General features: G+C 37.0%; 1 protein-coding gene across 1 annotated transcript in view; it reads right to left on the bottom strand.

The window, feature by feature from the left end:
* LOC122716581 (discoidin domain-containing receptor 2) overlaps positions 1-18,017 on the bottom strand; it is a 116,975-nt gene that overhangs the window by 26,044 nt on the left and 72,914 nt on the right. The window contains exons 9-10 of the mRNA XM_043939807.1: positions 16,724-16,899; positions 1,874-1,997 (exon numbers count right to left, since the gene is read on the bottom strand). Coding sequence (XP_043795742.1) covers positions 1,874-1,997; positions 16,724-16,899 — 300 coding nt within the window. The remainder of the gene's footprint in view (positions 1-1,873; positions 1,998-16,723; positions 16,900-18,017) is intronic.

Below are 18,017 nucleotides of genomic sequence, written 5' to 3'. Positions count from 1 at the left end.
GGGTTAATTAATCGCCAGCTTTGTTCCAAGTGCACGATTCAGGATTAATCGGAAGGAGATTTATTTTTTAATCTCTCTCTCTCTCTCTCTCGTTCGAGATACGAACGAAATTTCATACCATCCGTTCCATACCATCCATCTGGGCGTAGAAACGAAACAACTCGGTCAACTATTCGAGCGATTCCTGGGCTCGATTCGAACCATACTTTTCAAAACTCCGTTCACGAGTTAACACGAATTCTTTTCCATTCGCCTTCAATTATGACCGAGGATAAATTATTATGCGCGAGAATTACGAAATTCGCAGATACTTTGATCTTCCGGGCCGAGAATCAAAAAGCGGAATCAAAAAGCGTTTCGAAGCGAGCGAACGTCGAGACGGATTGAAATACGGGAGGAAGGGGAGGGGTCAGGGTAAATCGACGCGCCATTTTATGATTCGCGCCCCTCCGAGCGTTCAAGCGTCGACTTTAAGTACCACGAACTCTATAATATCACGTCGATCATTAGAACCGCAATTTAATTCGAACGGTGCACGCTCGCATATCACGGTAGGTGTTGCGCGTTTATCGTTCGACGGCCATACGGCCCACGGCCACCCCTCCGATTTTATGTAATTTTAGTCAAAGGCAAACTCGATAATGCACCGCAACGCGGGGCCACTCGTTTCCAGTTTTCCCGCTATTGAATTACGCGCCGCGTTAACACGCATCGAGGGTAGGGAAACGTTGCTAAGGTTATGAGTATACACTTCACGAAATAATTCCGTTGAAATTTTTCTTTTTATCGAGAGCGAAACATATTCGTCGTGTCGATTCAAAATATTTTAGGATCGATTTCGTCCCATTTTTCGATAAAAAAAAAAAGAAACAAATCAAACGTGTGCATATCCCTTTGCGCTCGAACAAGTCGAGACGATTTTTTTTTCGTATAAAACTTTTATATTTTTGATATTCTTAATATGTATCTTTACATATATAAAGAAAGAAAATTTGTTATGAATGTTAAACTTTATATCGTTGTTTCGTGCGATATTTTTAAAAAGCGATATCGTTTTCGATTTTTTTATTTCGTTGAAATTGAAATCCTTAATTCTTCTCTTAACATTCATCGTCTATTATTCTTATTTCTCTCTTACTTCATCATTGCTTTCCTTCTCCCTATCGTCGATTTCTTTATGAATAGAAATAAATTTCGTCGTTCTAATTTCATTATCACGTTCTACGCTTACGAATGCCAAAGATGCGTCATTTTCTCAATTTCACAAAAGAAAATCTACCTATTTGACGCAAAGAGCTTAGGAATCTATCCCAACGAAGCTATATTCCAAAAAAAAAAAAGAAAAAGAAAAAGAAAAAGAAAAATCAAACACAAATAAGTATCGTCGCAGTTCGAATCCAAGTGGTGGCCGAGGATTCGAGTGCAAAGGGATACATATAACCTTTCATATTTCATTCAAAGTGAAAATTTTCGAATTAATGAGTTGAATCGACTGAAAAATTTGCAACTTCGCAACGTAATGCAAACGATACGTTCCAAAGCACAGGGGGGAGAAAATTAATCTAACCAACCGATCTCGCGCACCTGTACATTCCCTCCGCACCCCCTCCCTCTCCCCTCCGAAACATCACCGATCTCCAATGCAAACGTATTTGCATCGACGAAAGGTGTAACCGTCCGTATTCGGGTGGAACTTTTACGAAAATTTCGAGCTGGAAATTCGGGTTGATAAACTTGGCGGAACACGTTGTTGATAATCGTGAAACTCCTCCTTCGAGCCGGGCTCGAATTAATTTAAATCGGCGTAACTGTTCGTGCGCATGGGTTGGAAATTCGAAAGGCTTAAGTGTCGCACTTAACGTCAACTACCAACCGCTGTAATCCGTGATAGTTTTGTGTAGTTGCGGTGTCGTCGTGGCGTAGGCGGCCGGGTGGTACTGCGCCGGAAGCGGAGGGCAAATTGGTCCCTTGTCCTCGCCCTCCTCCTGCACGGAGACCTGCGGGCCGAATATCGAGCGTTCTCGTTAATGTAACTGACGTTTATGCGCACATACGCGCGCGGTAAAAGCGATACGCCACAGGAAACTTTCCGCCACTTCGCGCCACTCGTCATCGTACGCCTCCTCCTCCCCCACCCTCGTCGTTTCGAATATTCATCACCCATCGAGCCCCGTGCTTTTTCTTCTTCTTTTTTTCTTTTATATGGATATAAAATATCGTCGCCAATGTGCTTCTGGATAGATTCGATATTACATAAGATTGGATACCGTTGCTTAATCCTTTCAATTTTAAAATTTTGAATTTTTCGAAATTTGCAAGGGCTTGAGATGCATTGTAATATTGAATATATATATATATATTATATATATTATTGCAGAGACGATATAGAAGATTAAAAATAAATATCGCGCGAGGCATTAGAAGAAGTGTGAACGAAGGAGCGTTTGTAAAAGGGATGTATGGTGTCGATTTCGTGATTAAACTTCGAGAATATTTGGCTCGTAAAAAGTGTTCGCAAAATTATTCATAAACGGTCGAATATAACGAGGTCATCGAAAACAGAGTCGTTGGTCGGAGGGATGAGGGAATTTACATTGAATTTTTTCCCTTTTCCTTTTTTTTTTTTNTTTTTTTTTTTTTTTTTCCCTCCACCATTTTTTACATTCTCATTGCATATTTACACGCTAAACTGATACTTTCGCGTTATAATATAACCAATGCATAATTCATTGGAAGCGTGGCAACGCTTCTTCCCTCCTCCTTTTTTCCTCGCGCCTTTTATATTCTTCTATCATCCCGCATCGGTGTTTCTCAGCAACACTCCAGGTTCCGTCCAGATTAATGCGATCACTTCCCCCAACCGATTTTCCCCAACCTCGATTCCCCATTCGAAATTCAAGGCGAAAGGAGGTTATTAAAATTCGATCTCTCATCGTGGCTATCATTCATCGTCATTCGACGAAAGAACCACGGAACCGCGGCGTGGCGTGGCGTGGCGTTGCTAATAATTTCATACGACGTAATTATCGGCACAATGCATCGATACGCATTCAACGGGCCACGTAATTCCCGTGAATAAAATTTAACCATATCATCGGGTAATTATCAGTCATCGCTCTCCCCGGATGGCCGAGGAAATTCGATCAGAGGGGGTGGGGGTGGGTATCGCTTCGTTGGTCCATAATCAATCTTTTAACGAATATTCGGTTCATAATTCAGGTGAACGATTAAACGTTTTTGTAGAAACGTAGAAAAGAGGAGAGAATGGAACGATAAGAAGAGAAATTGTGGAATAATTTGGATTTACTGGCGATTCGTTTTGCCCGTTGGATTTTAATGACTCTGTGTTTCTCTCTTTATCACCACCATCTATCAGCAGAGAAGGAATCTTAGAATTTAATAACTCGAATATTATCGATCTTATTCGAAAAAATTCATCAAAATGAATCGAGTCGAGATTGTCAAGATTGTTGTAAACGCTTCAGTCATTACGTGTGATCATTAAAAATTTGTTACTGATCTTTTTGACGGGTATTTGTTACTGAAACGTGAAAAAAAAAAAAAGATGAAAAAAAGAGAATTAAAATACACGATGCTTGAACTAGATGCATATACATACAGGCAAAAGGGATTTGCATATATTTTCATGTTCAAGCGAAGCAAATATTTTTATCACATTCTACATTTTCATTTTATCTAGAACCATTTTGTCTACCATTTTTTCCCTTTTCAATTTTCTCTTCTAAAAATAAATAATAATAATAAACACGGGAATCAAATTTATAATTTTTCTTAACAATAACAAGTAATAGTATACTACGATTAAAATCAAAAAAATTACGATTCAATGAATAAAAAATTTATTATATACGATCGCGTTTCCTCATCAACACCTTTTCCTTTTTCCTCGACGGATCTTTCTACGGATCGTTGACTCGGAAGGGGAGAAAGAAGAACCTCGGCTCGCCACCCCAGGAAATTAATGCTTTCATTGTACGGCAAACAATCGTGTTGGCCAGAAGCATCGTGTCCCTTTCCTTTCGATATCACCGAGCCGATAAGCTCACGTCGAGCACCCATCGTATATATATATATATATATAATATCCATTGATTTTTGCCTCTCGTTCTCAAAAGCCCTTCGAGCATTTGCTCCTCACGGGGGAGAAGGGCATCGCCGGCTGAGGAGGGCGTTAATTTCCGTTTAGGAAGCGTTAGGGTGGCAGAGAGATGCTCTCCGCGACGCAGTTAAGATAAGATGGCCACTTAGCCATCGAGATTCTACTCGAATCTCTTTGCTCCTTCTCTTTCCTTTCTTTCTTCCTGCTCTATCCTCCCCTCCTCGTTTCCTCGTCCCTTTCCGTTCTACAAGAAGTGGTCGAATTAGATTTTTGGAAAAACTTTGAATAACATTTTTCGGCTTGAGAGAATTTGCAGAAGACGCCATCTCTTTGATGTTAATTACAATTCGATCAAGAGAGAAAATTCGAAATCTCTTCCCTTTCTTTCTTCCCGCTCTATCCTCCCCTCCTCGTTTCCTCGTCCCTGTCCATTCTATAAGAGATGGTCGTATTAGGGAAAAAGAGACAAAGATTCGAAACCTTTTTCTTCTATCCCTCCTTCCTCGTTTCCTTATCCCTTTCCATTCTACAAAATGATACGAGAAAGAAGTACGATCGAATTAGATATTTGGAAAAACTTCGAATAACACTTTTCGGCTCGAGAGAATCGAATTTGCAAAAGACGCCATCTCTTTGATGTTAATTACAATTCGATCAAGAGAGAAAATTCGAAACCTCTTTCCTTTCTTTCTTCCTACTCCCCTCCTCGTTTCCTCGTCTCTTTCCTTCTACAAGAGGTGATCGAATTAAATATTTGGAAAAAGTTCGAATAACATTTCTTTGACGTTAATTACAATTCAATCAAGAGAGAAAGTTCTCGATATCCATTCGAGAAGAAACGGAAATATTTATTTCCCCCGACCCAATATATAACGTTTCGTCTCCCTTCCTGTCACCTAGCTCTCTCAATTTCTCTCCTCCTTTTTTCACTTCTTCCAGGCTATCGCGACACCTCCCCTCTCAACATTCGAAGAGACCGCGTTGATGAGCGTCGTTGGCCACGATTTGATGGCTCGATCGAAATGTCCCCCCTTTTCCTGTCCGTGGATATCACGGTTTCACGTTGGCGGCCAAACAACGGCCAAGATATATAGAGCTACGATCCTTTATCGAACGAGATCGCGAGAGATGAGAGAGAGGGTGGGGAGAGATTGGCACGTTCATTTCGACCGTGGTCGCTTGTTTGCTCGTTGATACCGGCTATGATCCATGGAACACCGGCTACGTCGCGGTAATTGGCAGCGTGGAAATCTTGGAGGAGGGGGGAGGCGTGAGAGGCGGCATCCACCTCGATGATCGAGGCGAACCTGGATGATTCGATACAACGATGGAAAAATTAATTACCGGGAGAGCAATCACAGCGCGGCATTTTCGACCGATCTTCGCTTGAGCGAAAAATAATCGGGCCCGGCTCCGCCAGTTAATTGAAAATTAGTAATTACACGATAAACACCGTGGCGGTGGATGGTGAAAAGAAGTGTGGAGGGCAAGGTGTGTTAATGTTTTCGCGCTTAAAAGGGTTGATGGGCGTTTCGTTTCGAAAGATCTTAAGGATATTGTGAGTGTTCTTTGTCCTTGGAGTTCGAGAGAATGTAAAGCATTGGAAGAGGTGTAATAGAAGATGTAATAGAATGTCGAAGTGCGGAAAGGTGTTTAATAATTTAAAATATTCGATGGAAAGATTTTATGAAATGTGATCTTTGAAATTGATTTTTAGAAAAGAGAAATTATTATACAGGAATAATTGAAGTGTTATCGTTTTGTAAATATGCGGGTGAATTCTATTGAAATGTCTGGAGTGTATTAAAAAAAAAAAAAAAAGGAAAAAGGAGTGTCTCCGTTTTGAAAAATGATTATCGCAATTATCGTAAAGAATTGTTCAGAAGAGCGCGGAGTGTAATTCGGAATATTCATGGATACGAAACGGTTAAAACAAAATCACTGAAAGCTCTTTTCATCGTTTTAAATCCACTTATAATTCTGAATAATGTAATTCCCCGATGCACAATGCTGAAAATTAACAACACACGTCGAACGTTAAAAACAATACACGATCCTTATACTTTATTATTCACCCGAAACATTATTATAAACCAGATATATTTCATTAACAAAAACGCACGGATTAACACTCGCAAAAAGAGGAAATACACGGAAACATGCATGTAAATCGAAATAAAATTACAGAAAGAAGACGATTTCCATAACGGTAATATTATTATTCAAATTGTATTCCTACAAAGTAAAATAATCCAAATAAAATGAAACTTTTGTTATTATTATCATTCTTTTTTTTTTTTTAATATATTTTACGCATCATAATGATCCTCCCTTATATTTCTAACCTTTCTTTTTTATACCTCATATAAAATTAAAAAAAAAAAAACCAAATCAGAAAACGGAGCGTATTATCAATTCATCATTCAAAGAATATAAAATTAATCCAAAATATCCTAAATTCTGAATTACACAACGATCTTTCAAAAAATGTATAAAACACAAAAAGAAAAAAAAACCATTTCACCCGTTGTACACGATCATCATCCGTATCCCTGTCCCCCAAAATACCGACTTCTTCCCCTAAATCACCCTGTTCATCGTGGACAGGGCCATAATACCCTCCCTTTCGATCGACCAATGTTTGTAGCGGTCGCGAGTATATCAATCGACCTCACAAAAGGACCCCTCTCGATTGATACGTCCCTTTTCGATTGTGACGTGAAAACGTTTTTACTCGAAAATATCGTAGCCACTGGTGAAACGTCTTCCGGATATTATGGATATATCCTCAACGGTTCGCGATACGCTTCGACGAAATAAACGAAGTCGTGTAACGTAAGATTAGAAACAGTGTAAATGCTTCGCAAAACGTATCATCGTATTTCGTTCTTCTTCTCGTTTCATAATATAATGGCGCGCTAATTTTATTAAGCGAGCGAATAATTAAATAACGATAATTAAATAACGCGCGATTTGTAATGCGAAATTGATTGGGTTGGATAAAAATATTCATTTTCGATATATAAAATAGTCCTCAACTATTTGATATATTAAACATGTCGAAAAATATATATATATTGGTTACTTTATTTTTGTACTACCCATTGTATTTCAAACTAGTTCAATTCATTTGAATAATATGATATAATCTTTAAGAGAAAATTTAAAACACGCAGTTAAAATATTTTCATAGATTGCTTCGTGATGAAAACGTAATAGCAGAGAATAAATAAGAAGAAAAAGATATAAATTATCAATCATTTTTAACGTTTTTCCTCATAAATTTTCATACGATGAGAAAGAAATTAAAAGACAAGCGTAAAATTGAATTACCAAGATTCTACGATACTCTTCTCCTTTCCTTCTCACAGGGGATTTAATCGTATCGTGCCGAATCGAGAATCAATTCACGTTTATGCGCGTTAAATATGGCATATATATTATAATTAATTCCAATTGATAAACGTAATAAAAATTCGAATCGAAGCGGGCGTCACTCGATCAAATCCCAGACCCGCAAAGGTGGATATTTCCACGGACAAAACTATCTTCTTTCATTAATTAGGGGCTGAGTGCTTTTTGCCATTTTCATTACATTTCCCGCCCTCTTATTTCGGCCAGAGCTGCTCAACCTGTCGGATATCCGCGCCATTTCCCGCCTTCGCCCGACCGATCTCAACTCTTCCCGCCGTTTGTCCTGTCGCTTATTTCCAACGTCGCCGTCTCTCGAACGAACGGCGACCGAGATTCGATAATGGGAATCGGATCCCAACCATCGCGTTCACCCACACCCTTCATCGAGGAAAAGAGAAAACCGCGACAATTATAAATTCGGATGATGGACCGTTTAATTTCATGCTCCCGAGAATACGATAAATCATTTGACCCTGTTCGCGGTTTGATAATATTAATCGGGGTGAAAGGTCCACGGGGTGGATCGTGGTTTAATAATTCCATTATGATCTTTGTCTTTGGCTTTTGATTTTTTGCTAGGAAAAGTATCTTGGATATTTTTAATGTTGATTTTCGTGTACGGTTGACGATTTGGAAATAGATATAAGTCGAATTTTAATTTTTTCTTTTTCTCGTCAACGAGTCACATTTCTTGTGTTTTACAAGAGTAAGAATAGATAGAATTTTAGAGTAAGAATATTCGATACATCGTCGATCAATTCGATTTGATCTTTTCTCATTTGACTTTGGGATTGAACTTTTGTGCTTCTCTTACTTCTAAAATATTTCGAAAGTGTTAATTAAGCGAGAATGTTTAATATAAGTTTATTATCGTTAAGCTTTTTACAAAAAATCTCGTGGATACATGTTTTATTTATTTTTTTAAAAAAAACTTATCTATCGAAGATAAAATAGGAAATCGATTAAAAGTGCATTTAATTCGATCGTCGTCCCTCATTCAATTATTTTAAAATAACCACCAGTTTGTTTAAACTGATCGACATGAAATTCATGAAACCAATATAAATTTAGACTTATTAATCTCATTTTCGTTTCTCTATTTTCTCAATTTCTAATTGTCGAGGGTTCAATAACCTTATTCCTCCCCAGTTCTTCGTATGGTTGAAACCACGAAAATTCCAAATTTGGAATAACTTGGTCCTTTATTAATTTCACGTGTCAAATTGACAAGGACTTTATTGAAAAGATCGATGCGAAAAATAAAGCGAATTACACGAGAGTGGATTTTTACTTCGAATTTTACGTTTCCAAACTCGCACCTGCGATGCAAATTCGACAACTGTACCAATTGTAATTACAACTGTACCAATTGTAATTATGTACATTGAAAGGACAAGAAGAAAAAAAAAGACCAATTCGCGTCTTTCGTCGTTATAAATCAAATAAATTACCCGAGCTTTAACGAAGATTGATGCACGAACGCGACATTCTTCTTTTTTTTCTTTTCTCTTCCTCTACCTTCGTCACGAGCATTGCCTTCGAATTCTTCGATCCATCTTTCAGGCCATTCCTCCGTGATGTACCTAAATCATGGTACCTCGAAGGAGGAAAGTCGAAAAATGGGACAACGAAACTTCTACAGCTACAGCTCGTCCCCGTTTTTTCGATTCGACGATCCCATTCGCGAGAAATGGTCGTCAAGATCATAATCATCTTTTCTATTTCCTCCCTCGCCTATTCAAATCGTGCACAATGTACATGTATCTGTGTATATATTAGTTCAATTCGGTTGGATATAGATGCATTCGTTGTACCTAAACGAGCCTATTCGAGAAAGGAGATATTAAAAGAGAGAGAGAAAGAGAGAGAGAGAGAGAGAGAGAGAGAGAGAGAGAGAGAAGTCAAAATAAAAAAGGAAGAAAATAAATAAAAAAAATAAAATAAAATCTCATAGAAAATTTTTGTACGATTTATAGAAGGATTCATACATTGGCAAGATTATTAATCGAAAAAACTTACCGTGTGAAATATTTATATGAAAAAATAATTAAAAAACAAGTTTACACATATGTAAAGAGAGTAATAAATGCAGAAATGATACTAAAAAAAAAACGGGAAAATTAAATAGAATAATGGCCGCCGAAGGATCTGTTTAATTTTCATCACGATCCACCCCATCCCCTCCACTCCTCTCCTAATTCTTAATCCAGACACGACTGGCCTCGATAATCGGGATACACGCGTACGTCAAATTTGCGGTGTGGATTATAGTGTACAGGAATCAGGAAGTTTGTTGCTTTAAATTAAAATAATCTGTTTTCGCTGGGGCCGCCCCTCGTATCGCGGCCAACCCCCGCAACTAAAGTCGGTAATCGCATTACCTCACTTTTGAACACCCCAACCTCGTCCATCCCCATCCGCCACCACGCCTTCGGGATATCCTCGGGATGGGAGCGCGTTTACGGGAGAGTCGTGGATCTGGATTCAATAAATTCTAATATGAAATTTAATGAAATCACGCGCGTCAGTTCGATCAGTGGTACAGAAAAATCGAAGACGGCTCGAAATGATTCGAAAATGAAAATGAAATTTTCTAAAATAAAAGTTTTAGATAGTTTTTTAGATAGAGAATGAAATGTGAAGATGTGGAAACATTGCTTCTCTGGGTCATATTATAATAAATATAAATTTTTTAGATTTCGCTCCGAGTAATTTATTTGTTATTTTGTTTTTTTTCGTAAATACTTCTTCTTTTCATCTAAATTTTAATAAATTTTAATAAATTTTAAATTTTAAGAGCAAATTAATAGCATTGTTCTTGATCAATTGATTGTTTTGGAAAATTGGATTTTTAAATATAACCAAATATTTTATGCGTTTCCTATCTTCTTGTCTTTTCCTTTGAAAGTTTGTAGAATTTCTTTAAATTAAATAGCGAGTGACAAGAAAAATGAAGAAACGATAAACGTTCCTTCGTTGGAATCCTGAAATTAGATAGACGAAAACTCATTTAAATTGTGTACAAAATTGATGTCTCGCACAATAAATCCAAATTATAAAAATTCTACGACAGGAATTAATTCGAATTAAACTATTTTAAAAAAACAAAAAAAAAAAAAAAAAGATAAATGCTTCCCGCAATAGAGTCTTAAAAAAAAAAATCGAAAGTATTTTTCGACGTATCATCCGAATATTAATTTTTCGTTCCGCGTATTTACAGAAGCACACGCGAATAGATTGGAAGGGGAGAAATTAATTTCAACGGAAGAAGAGAGGAGAGGCAGAAGAGATTCCCTGGAAAAGATAACGTGGTAGGCAGGGAAATAATTCGTTCTGTTCCGCCATTGTTCGACAGTGCAGGAAACTGACTCTTGTTAAGCGTCGTTGTCCATGCCCGTGGAACACATATTTTTCACGATACGTTAAAAAGTAACGAACTGTGAAACAGCGGCGCGAGCCGGCCATTGTGCGTTACAGAGCACGTTAATACGGGCCGCGTATATACGTGAAAAATTCGAACAAATCTGTATTGTTTCCACCGGTTACGCGAAAATGTTTCAAGCTTGCTTTCGCCATTACCGAACTCGAGACATTGAAAGCATTGAAAGAAAAAAAAAAAAAAAAAAAAAAAAAAAAAGATTTCCGATGAGCAATGGAAATTCTAACCAAGGGATCGATCGACGAGCTAAAACCGAAAAATTCGTTTCAACGAATTAACGAGTTTCGGTTAACGATGAAACAACGATAACATCGATAACGTCGATAATTTCCTCACGAAAGGTAAACGAACGAGAGTGGATGGAATGCGAAAGGAGCTAGGAGATACGAAAATTTCCCCGTTCCCCGTGTTTTTATTGTGATTTTCATTTTCACATTAGCTGGCGATTTAATAATTTTACGTATATATATATATATATAGAAAACGAATACAATTCGCGAGCTAGCAGACACGAGAGTAAAAAAAAAAATAAAAATAAAAATACCGTTCGACGCTTGTTATAAAAATCGTCGTTGTAGCGTTTCACTCATTATTTTAAAACCGACGTCGTGCTGAAAGAGCTATAAATATTTCATCGTCCCTCCATCAAGCGAATTCCACTAATCTGTGAAATATCGTCCAGAAATTTTTCATGGATTAAAAGCAACGATAAAAATATCAGATGTTTCGCGACAATGCTTTGACAATATATATATAAAAATACACATTTTTTTTTAGGAATAAACTCGTTGATTAAGAATGTTTCGATTTAAGCAAAATCAAACAACAATGTCGAAGAAAAAAACTACCAAAATTTACACTACAAATAATAATCTATTGGAATATTAATTCGATCGATATAAATTGATAAATATCTTCCACAAAAAAGAAATGGTACTTTCCTAATTTCGTATAAAATTAATAAAACAACATTGATTCTTCGAAAAAAAATTGCATCATAGTAACAACAACGGGAGCGAGATATGATTCACAGATCGAGCACTTTAATCTAGATTAAACACTACAAATCCACGAGCGTTATTCCAACCGAGTTAAGACAATCCAGATTCCGGAACAAACAAACCCTAACCAAACCGAACGCCACTGCCTTCCATCAAGACATCGACTTACCGCGCGAATCCTCCTCGCTCCTTCTCGGCCTGACGGAAGTGCAACGAGGTCGTCCAACGTAAAAAAAAAAAAAAAAAGAAAAAGAAAGGAGAAAAAAGAAGAAAAAAAAAAATAAATGGCGAAACTGGAGGCTTTTGCGACAACGTGAAGGCGAGACAAGTAGCAGGTGGCTAATGTCGGGAGTGGCGTCGTGAAGGAGAAGAGGAACGTGTGTACACAGGCCTTGCTTACAGGCTGGCGAACGAGCTAGATAACGCACGTCTCGCGCCGACAATGGGCTCATACGAGCGCCTCTTTTAATTAAGTGGAGTCAGCTCGAAGCCGGGGGGAGAAAAAAATTTATTCACCGGGAATTATATTGGTTCGTGTACTCGAAGGGTGAAAAACAGGGGGGAGAGCGGTTTTAACGGGAGTGGTCCTTCGTAATAAATGCGAGCCCACCCCCACTGGAAAGGCTTTTGTCTTTTTCTCTAATGATCCGATGAGGAGATTAGCTGCGTCCCTCCGCTAAATTCTCTATGGTTGGTATTCTATGTTTTTTATTTTTCGTAGTTTCTTTTTTTTTTTNTTTTTTTTTTTTTTTTTTTTTTTGGTAAAAGAATACGGTTCGGTAAATGGATATTTTTTTTTTCTTCTTCTTTTTGAGGAAGGATGGCAGAAAAAGGAATAATTTATATGGAAATAAAAAATTCTAGTATCTTGTCCGAGTTTGTTATATATGCACGTAATTTTTACCTCTTTTTCTTTTTATTTCGAATAATTTTTTTGTTTCTCTATTTTTTTTTTGTTTTTCTTTTTGAAAATGACGGTATAGAGAAATATATTCGTACCTCGTGGAAATAAAATTCTAGTCTTATCTGAGTTTGTAATTTTTATCCCTTTTGAATAATTTTTTGTATCATCTTTTTTTTTTTTTAAAAGATAGTAGAAAAATATTCGTATTTTATGGAAATAAAATTCTAGTATCTTACGAGTTTGTTTGTAATTTTTCTCTCTTTTTGAATAAATTTTTTTCCAAAAGACTGGTGGAAAGAATACACGAATAGAAAAATTCTCCAGTATCTCGACCAAGTTTGTTTGTAATTTTTTCATTACCTTTTCATGCAGTATACTTTACAGTAGAATAAATTTGAATTTCTCGTAGTCATATTTCACGTATCCGGTGAAATGATTTATTTTATATTTCTTTATAACGACTAGAGAAAAAAAAAAAAAGAAGGAAGAAAAATTGAAAATATAAAATTCTTTTAATTCGCTCACCAAATATTCGATTTTGCGAAGAAAATATTTTGCAAAACCCTTTGTCTCGCGTCTGCTCGCAAGTGAACAGTAGTGGGAACGATAATTCGAGCTTTCCTCAACGATAAATCGCGCATTCCACTAGAAACGTGGAAATTTAATTAATGTTTATTACCCGTTTTAATATAACCCAGTCTCTAATTGTAAATGTCAGAGCCATTGTACCGTGGCTGTCTTAAGATTCAACCCGTTGCTTAGAACACATTTCGAAAGCGTCTAGGGAGAATTGCACGCCATCGCCTGGCTTCCATTATTTCCCATCGTTCAACAATCTGTTAATTACTGCCCTCTGTAGGTACACTTCAGAGATGGGATCGAAGGCTCGTAGCTGTCCATTCATCCAAAGCTTGTTATTAATACACTTGCGACCACTACAGGTCACTTAGTATTTCCTTTGTTGCCGATAACAGGACGATTACTCGAGACTTAGCGATTAATTCTCGTCCAATATCGAAACATTCTATCATCTACATATATAAAATTAAATGATATTTAATTGAATTATTTGTAGAATTATTTATAGAATTAAATTGAATTTAACAACGCAAAAAAAGTATTTACAATAAGTTTTCAAGATTTCGTTCAATATGTGGTTTAAATTTTATTATTATTAACATATAAGATTGATTTTTATTTGAACAAATGAAATTTAATATAGGGAAATCAAATTTTTTATTGTTTATCCGGAATAATTTTTTTTTTCAATCTGCCCTGGATTCCATTTTAAACTTTATTAATATTTATACGCGTAATATTAATTGTTACTTGTTAATGAAATTCGATATAGGAAAATTAATTATTCTATTAATTATATTTCGATTTTATACGAATATTTGCATTTAATTTTGGATCTACCCACCCAAATTGACCCCTCATCTATTGATAAATAATCTTTAAATAACAAAGACGAATAAAAATAAATGTACAATTTTCATTCCTTTGAACTTGCGACTAGCTATTGTAATAACCTGTACATCTTTCTTTATACGAACTCAAATCTACTTTTCACTCTTGTACAATGTGCTTGCCTCGAAAACAAAAGTTACACTTTCAGGAATCAATTCCAGACACGTATGTATACATATTTCTATCCGTACAAATCTGAAACTGCAACACTTTACATCAACATACAATCTTTTTCTATAATCTTTTCCTTTTAAAATTTCCAGAATAGAAAAATGACCTCACAAACGAAGCAAAAAAAAAAAAAAAAAAATTCAAAAAAAAAAAATCTCCAGAATATATAGTACACGAGAATCGTTAAATTTCGTTAAACGAACAAGTCCTCGACATCATTTTCACGCGGAACCCATCCTCCCCAACTTTCGTTCGCATCCGTTGCTTCGTTAAATACCAATTTCACCCCATCATTTACATATTTCCTGGCCGGTACGCGTCTCATTTCATAAATTCAATGGAAAGCGAGAGCGTTGAATTCCATCGTCTCCAATTTCGCCCTCCCCTTTTCCTCTCCGCCCCGGCGGATCTCTCCTCTAACGGCGGTAATTAATTTTTTTCCCGGGGACAAAGTGGATCCGTCTTCGCGGTCTCATTACGCGGACAGAGAGTGGCGCCCTCTTTTCGCCAAAGAGGGGCCTAGACCAACCGTGGATGACAATAAATATAAAACTTTAATAATTCTCGGTATTACACCAACTGGAATTTACGCACGCGCCATTTCCCCTTTCCAAAAGTGGCCGAGTCTCCTCTCATTTTCGACGATCCATTTTTTTTTCTCTCGTCTCTCTTGTTTTTTTCTTTTCTCCTTTTCTCTTTTTCGGGCGACTCTCGAACGAATGGGTGGTCCATGGCGAACAGAGAAGTATTCTCTGTCGTTGAGAAAGATGGATAGGTACGCGTTCCTGAGAGGATGCAATGTCTTGGATAATGTCGCGTCCAATTTGGCGTCACTTAGTTATTTCTAGTTTGGCAAAGAGTAGAGTTAACTCGGACTGACGTAGTTCATTTTCATCGGAATGAAAATCGTTTGAAAGATTTATTTGTTACAATTCCGTTCTATGCTATTTGCAATAATCTGGAGCATTTTTTTTTTTTAGATTTATTTTAAAATCTTTAAAATATTCGTAATAACATTCGAAGATTCGAAGAATTATCCTTATTTTCCTTTCTTCACTTTCACGCGTGTCCATCGCGTGTTTACTTTTAATTCCAATAAACTCGACATACGTCTTATCACAATTAAAACGTCCTATGAGAAATATATTCGTTACGCGGCTCCCGGCTATTTATCGAGGATACCTCTTTTCCTCCCCGTCTTCGATCATCGATGGCGCAATCCCACTTGCCCTTTTGCCCGGTCCAAAGAAAATATTTGACCAGCCTCCCCCTCCCCCTTTCTCCATCCCGTCACATCTTCCATCACGCGTCTAACACGGCTAAGACGGTTCTCCATGATTGCTCAAAAGCCTTCCTCGTCGTCGAACGCACCTTCCTCGCGAAAAGGAAGGGGAGGGGAGAGCAAATAGCCTCGCGCTATTCGCTTTATTAGACTCGAAATGAATCCGCGACTCGAGAAGAAAAAAAAAAAAAAAAGAAAAGAAAAGAAATCTCGTAACTCTAGATGAAACGGGATCATCGTGTTGATCCTGTTTGGCGAATTGCTGGTTTCGAATTAAAGCCGATAGATAACGAGGTCGATGTTTCGATCGAAAGTCGCCAAGCTCTCGAATTGTTTTAACCAATTCTTTTAACGATTTTCTTTTTCGTTTTTTTCCTCTTTTTTTTTCCTCCTCCTCCTCCTCCTCCTCTTCTTCTTTTTATTCGATCTGAAAGAAGAGCTCTCGGCGAGACAGTGTGTAGTAACAGCGTGAAATCGAGTACTCAGAGTAAAAAAAAAAAGAAAGAAAGAAAGAAAGAAAGAAAGAAAGGGGAGGAGAAATAAATGCGGTTTGTTTGTAAGGATTTTAAACGAGACTTGGCTAATGTAAACTTTCGAACGGAAAGTAATTCGAAAGTTTTAAACGATGGATTCAGCCGTCTGATTGAATTCCACGGTTCCGCGCTGTTTGCACGATCCTTTATTTATGCTGCGTGTGTTTATGCCGCGATTTCGCTTGGAATTATATTTTGGAAAATTGGAAAGAGAAGACGCGTGGACGGATGGATAATTTTCTGTTGAGCAAAGTATCGAATAAAATAATTATATTTAAATATTCGAGCACTCGTGTTGAGAGTTAATATCGTTACGATAACAATTCTGTGTGACTTGTAAAGAGCGGAGAAGATATTGAATAAAAATAAGGGAGAGAAGTTTATCTTACCTTCAAGTCGCCGTGTTGATCGTAAAACGTCGAAGGCGCGAGGGCAGCCTTCAGCCTTCGATTCCTGTAGAAAATGAACGTGATTGCCGCCAGAAGCATCACGATCACAGTGGTTAATATACCGATAACCAGGCCGACGAACTGCCTCGATTCTGGCTCCTTGCTTTTGTCTGGAACTGCAACGTCCATATACATTACTTCTCAATGATAAATAAAACTTCTATCAATATTAATTGCGAAATCGATCTATGATATTATACCGTATTAAAAATAAAGATCGATACCTCTCTTCGACAATGATCCTATTCAAATTATATTCAATATACTTATTTATTTCGAATACATTATTGAAGATAAGCATACCTCTGTTCGAAAAACAATTCAATTGACGCGAAATTGACGAAACGAAACTTTTCTTGAGATAAAATAAGATAAAATAAAACATCGCTTCAATTGGATTAACATTGGAGACATTTGTATCGAGACAAATCACCATTTCCCGCGTAATCATTTCACATCATCATTCCCCATTACCTTTCACGCTTCCAATGTCATGTAATAAGATCTTATTCTCCATAGTAATCAATCGATGCGAGTTAACGAAGAAGAGCAAAACGTTCTTCGCGCGCGTCCGATTTTCGATGCGTTTACGAACAACGTGGAAACGTTTACGGCGTTGCACGCGTGTACCGCATAATGCGGGAAAGTACACGACCTATCACGCTGGATATTATCGCGAAGGCAGCCTCGCATAACGCGCGATGCCTCGATAATGATGATTGCGTTCACCGTGCTCCCTCGTAATTGGATCACGATCAATCGCCGCTTTATCGATCGATTTGCTTTTATTGCGGGATCGAATGTCCACCGTCTGTCGTTTTCGATGTCATTCAACGATGTGTGCCGATGATGATGGGATAACGATTGCTGGATTACGGAAATTAGAAAAATAAGAGAGAAACGAGAGAGTTAATTATTGTAGATACGCACGTTGAGTGATCGAAATAATTGTTTTTCTTTTTTTTAAGAAAATTAGAAGAAGGGAAGAAATTGAGTGGTAATTATCTAATGATTTTGATGATCTTAAAATTTTTTTCGAGTTAAACATTTTTTTTCATTTTTTTTTGTAATCAATACTATCGAAGATATTTAATTAATCATTGTTGCAAATAATCATTGTTAAAGTTCACTTAAAAATCACACAATTTTATTTTATTATTGAACGTTATCATTATTCATGTTAAATTGGTACCTATTATTATTAGTGTTCTTTCTGACATTTCAAATATATTGT

Source organism: Apis laboriosa, unplaced genomic scaffold (assembly GCF_014066325.1).
Source record: "Apis laboriosa isolate Shangri-la unplaced genomic scaffold, ASM1406632v1 scaffold47_cov149, whole genome shotgun sequence".
In the NCBI taxonomy this organism is placed as follows: Eukaryota; Metazoa; Arthropoda; class Insecta; order Hymenoptera; family Apidae; genus Apis; species Apis laboriosa.
The sequence above is the reverse complement of the archived record's forward strand: the minus strand, read 5'-3'. Positions and strand labels throughout refer to the sequence as shown.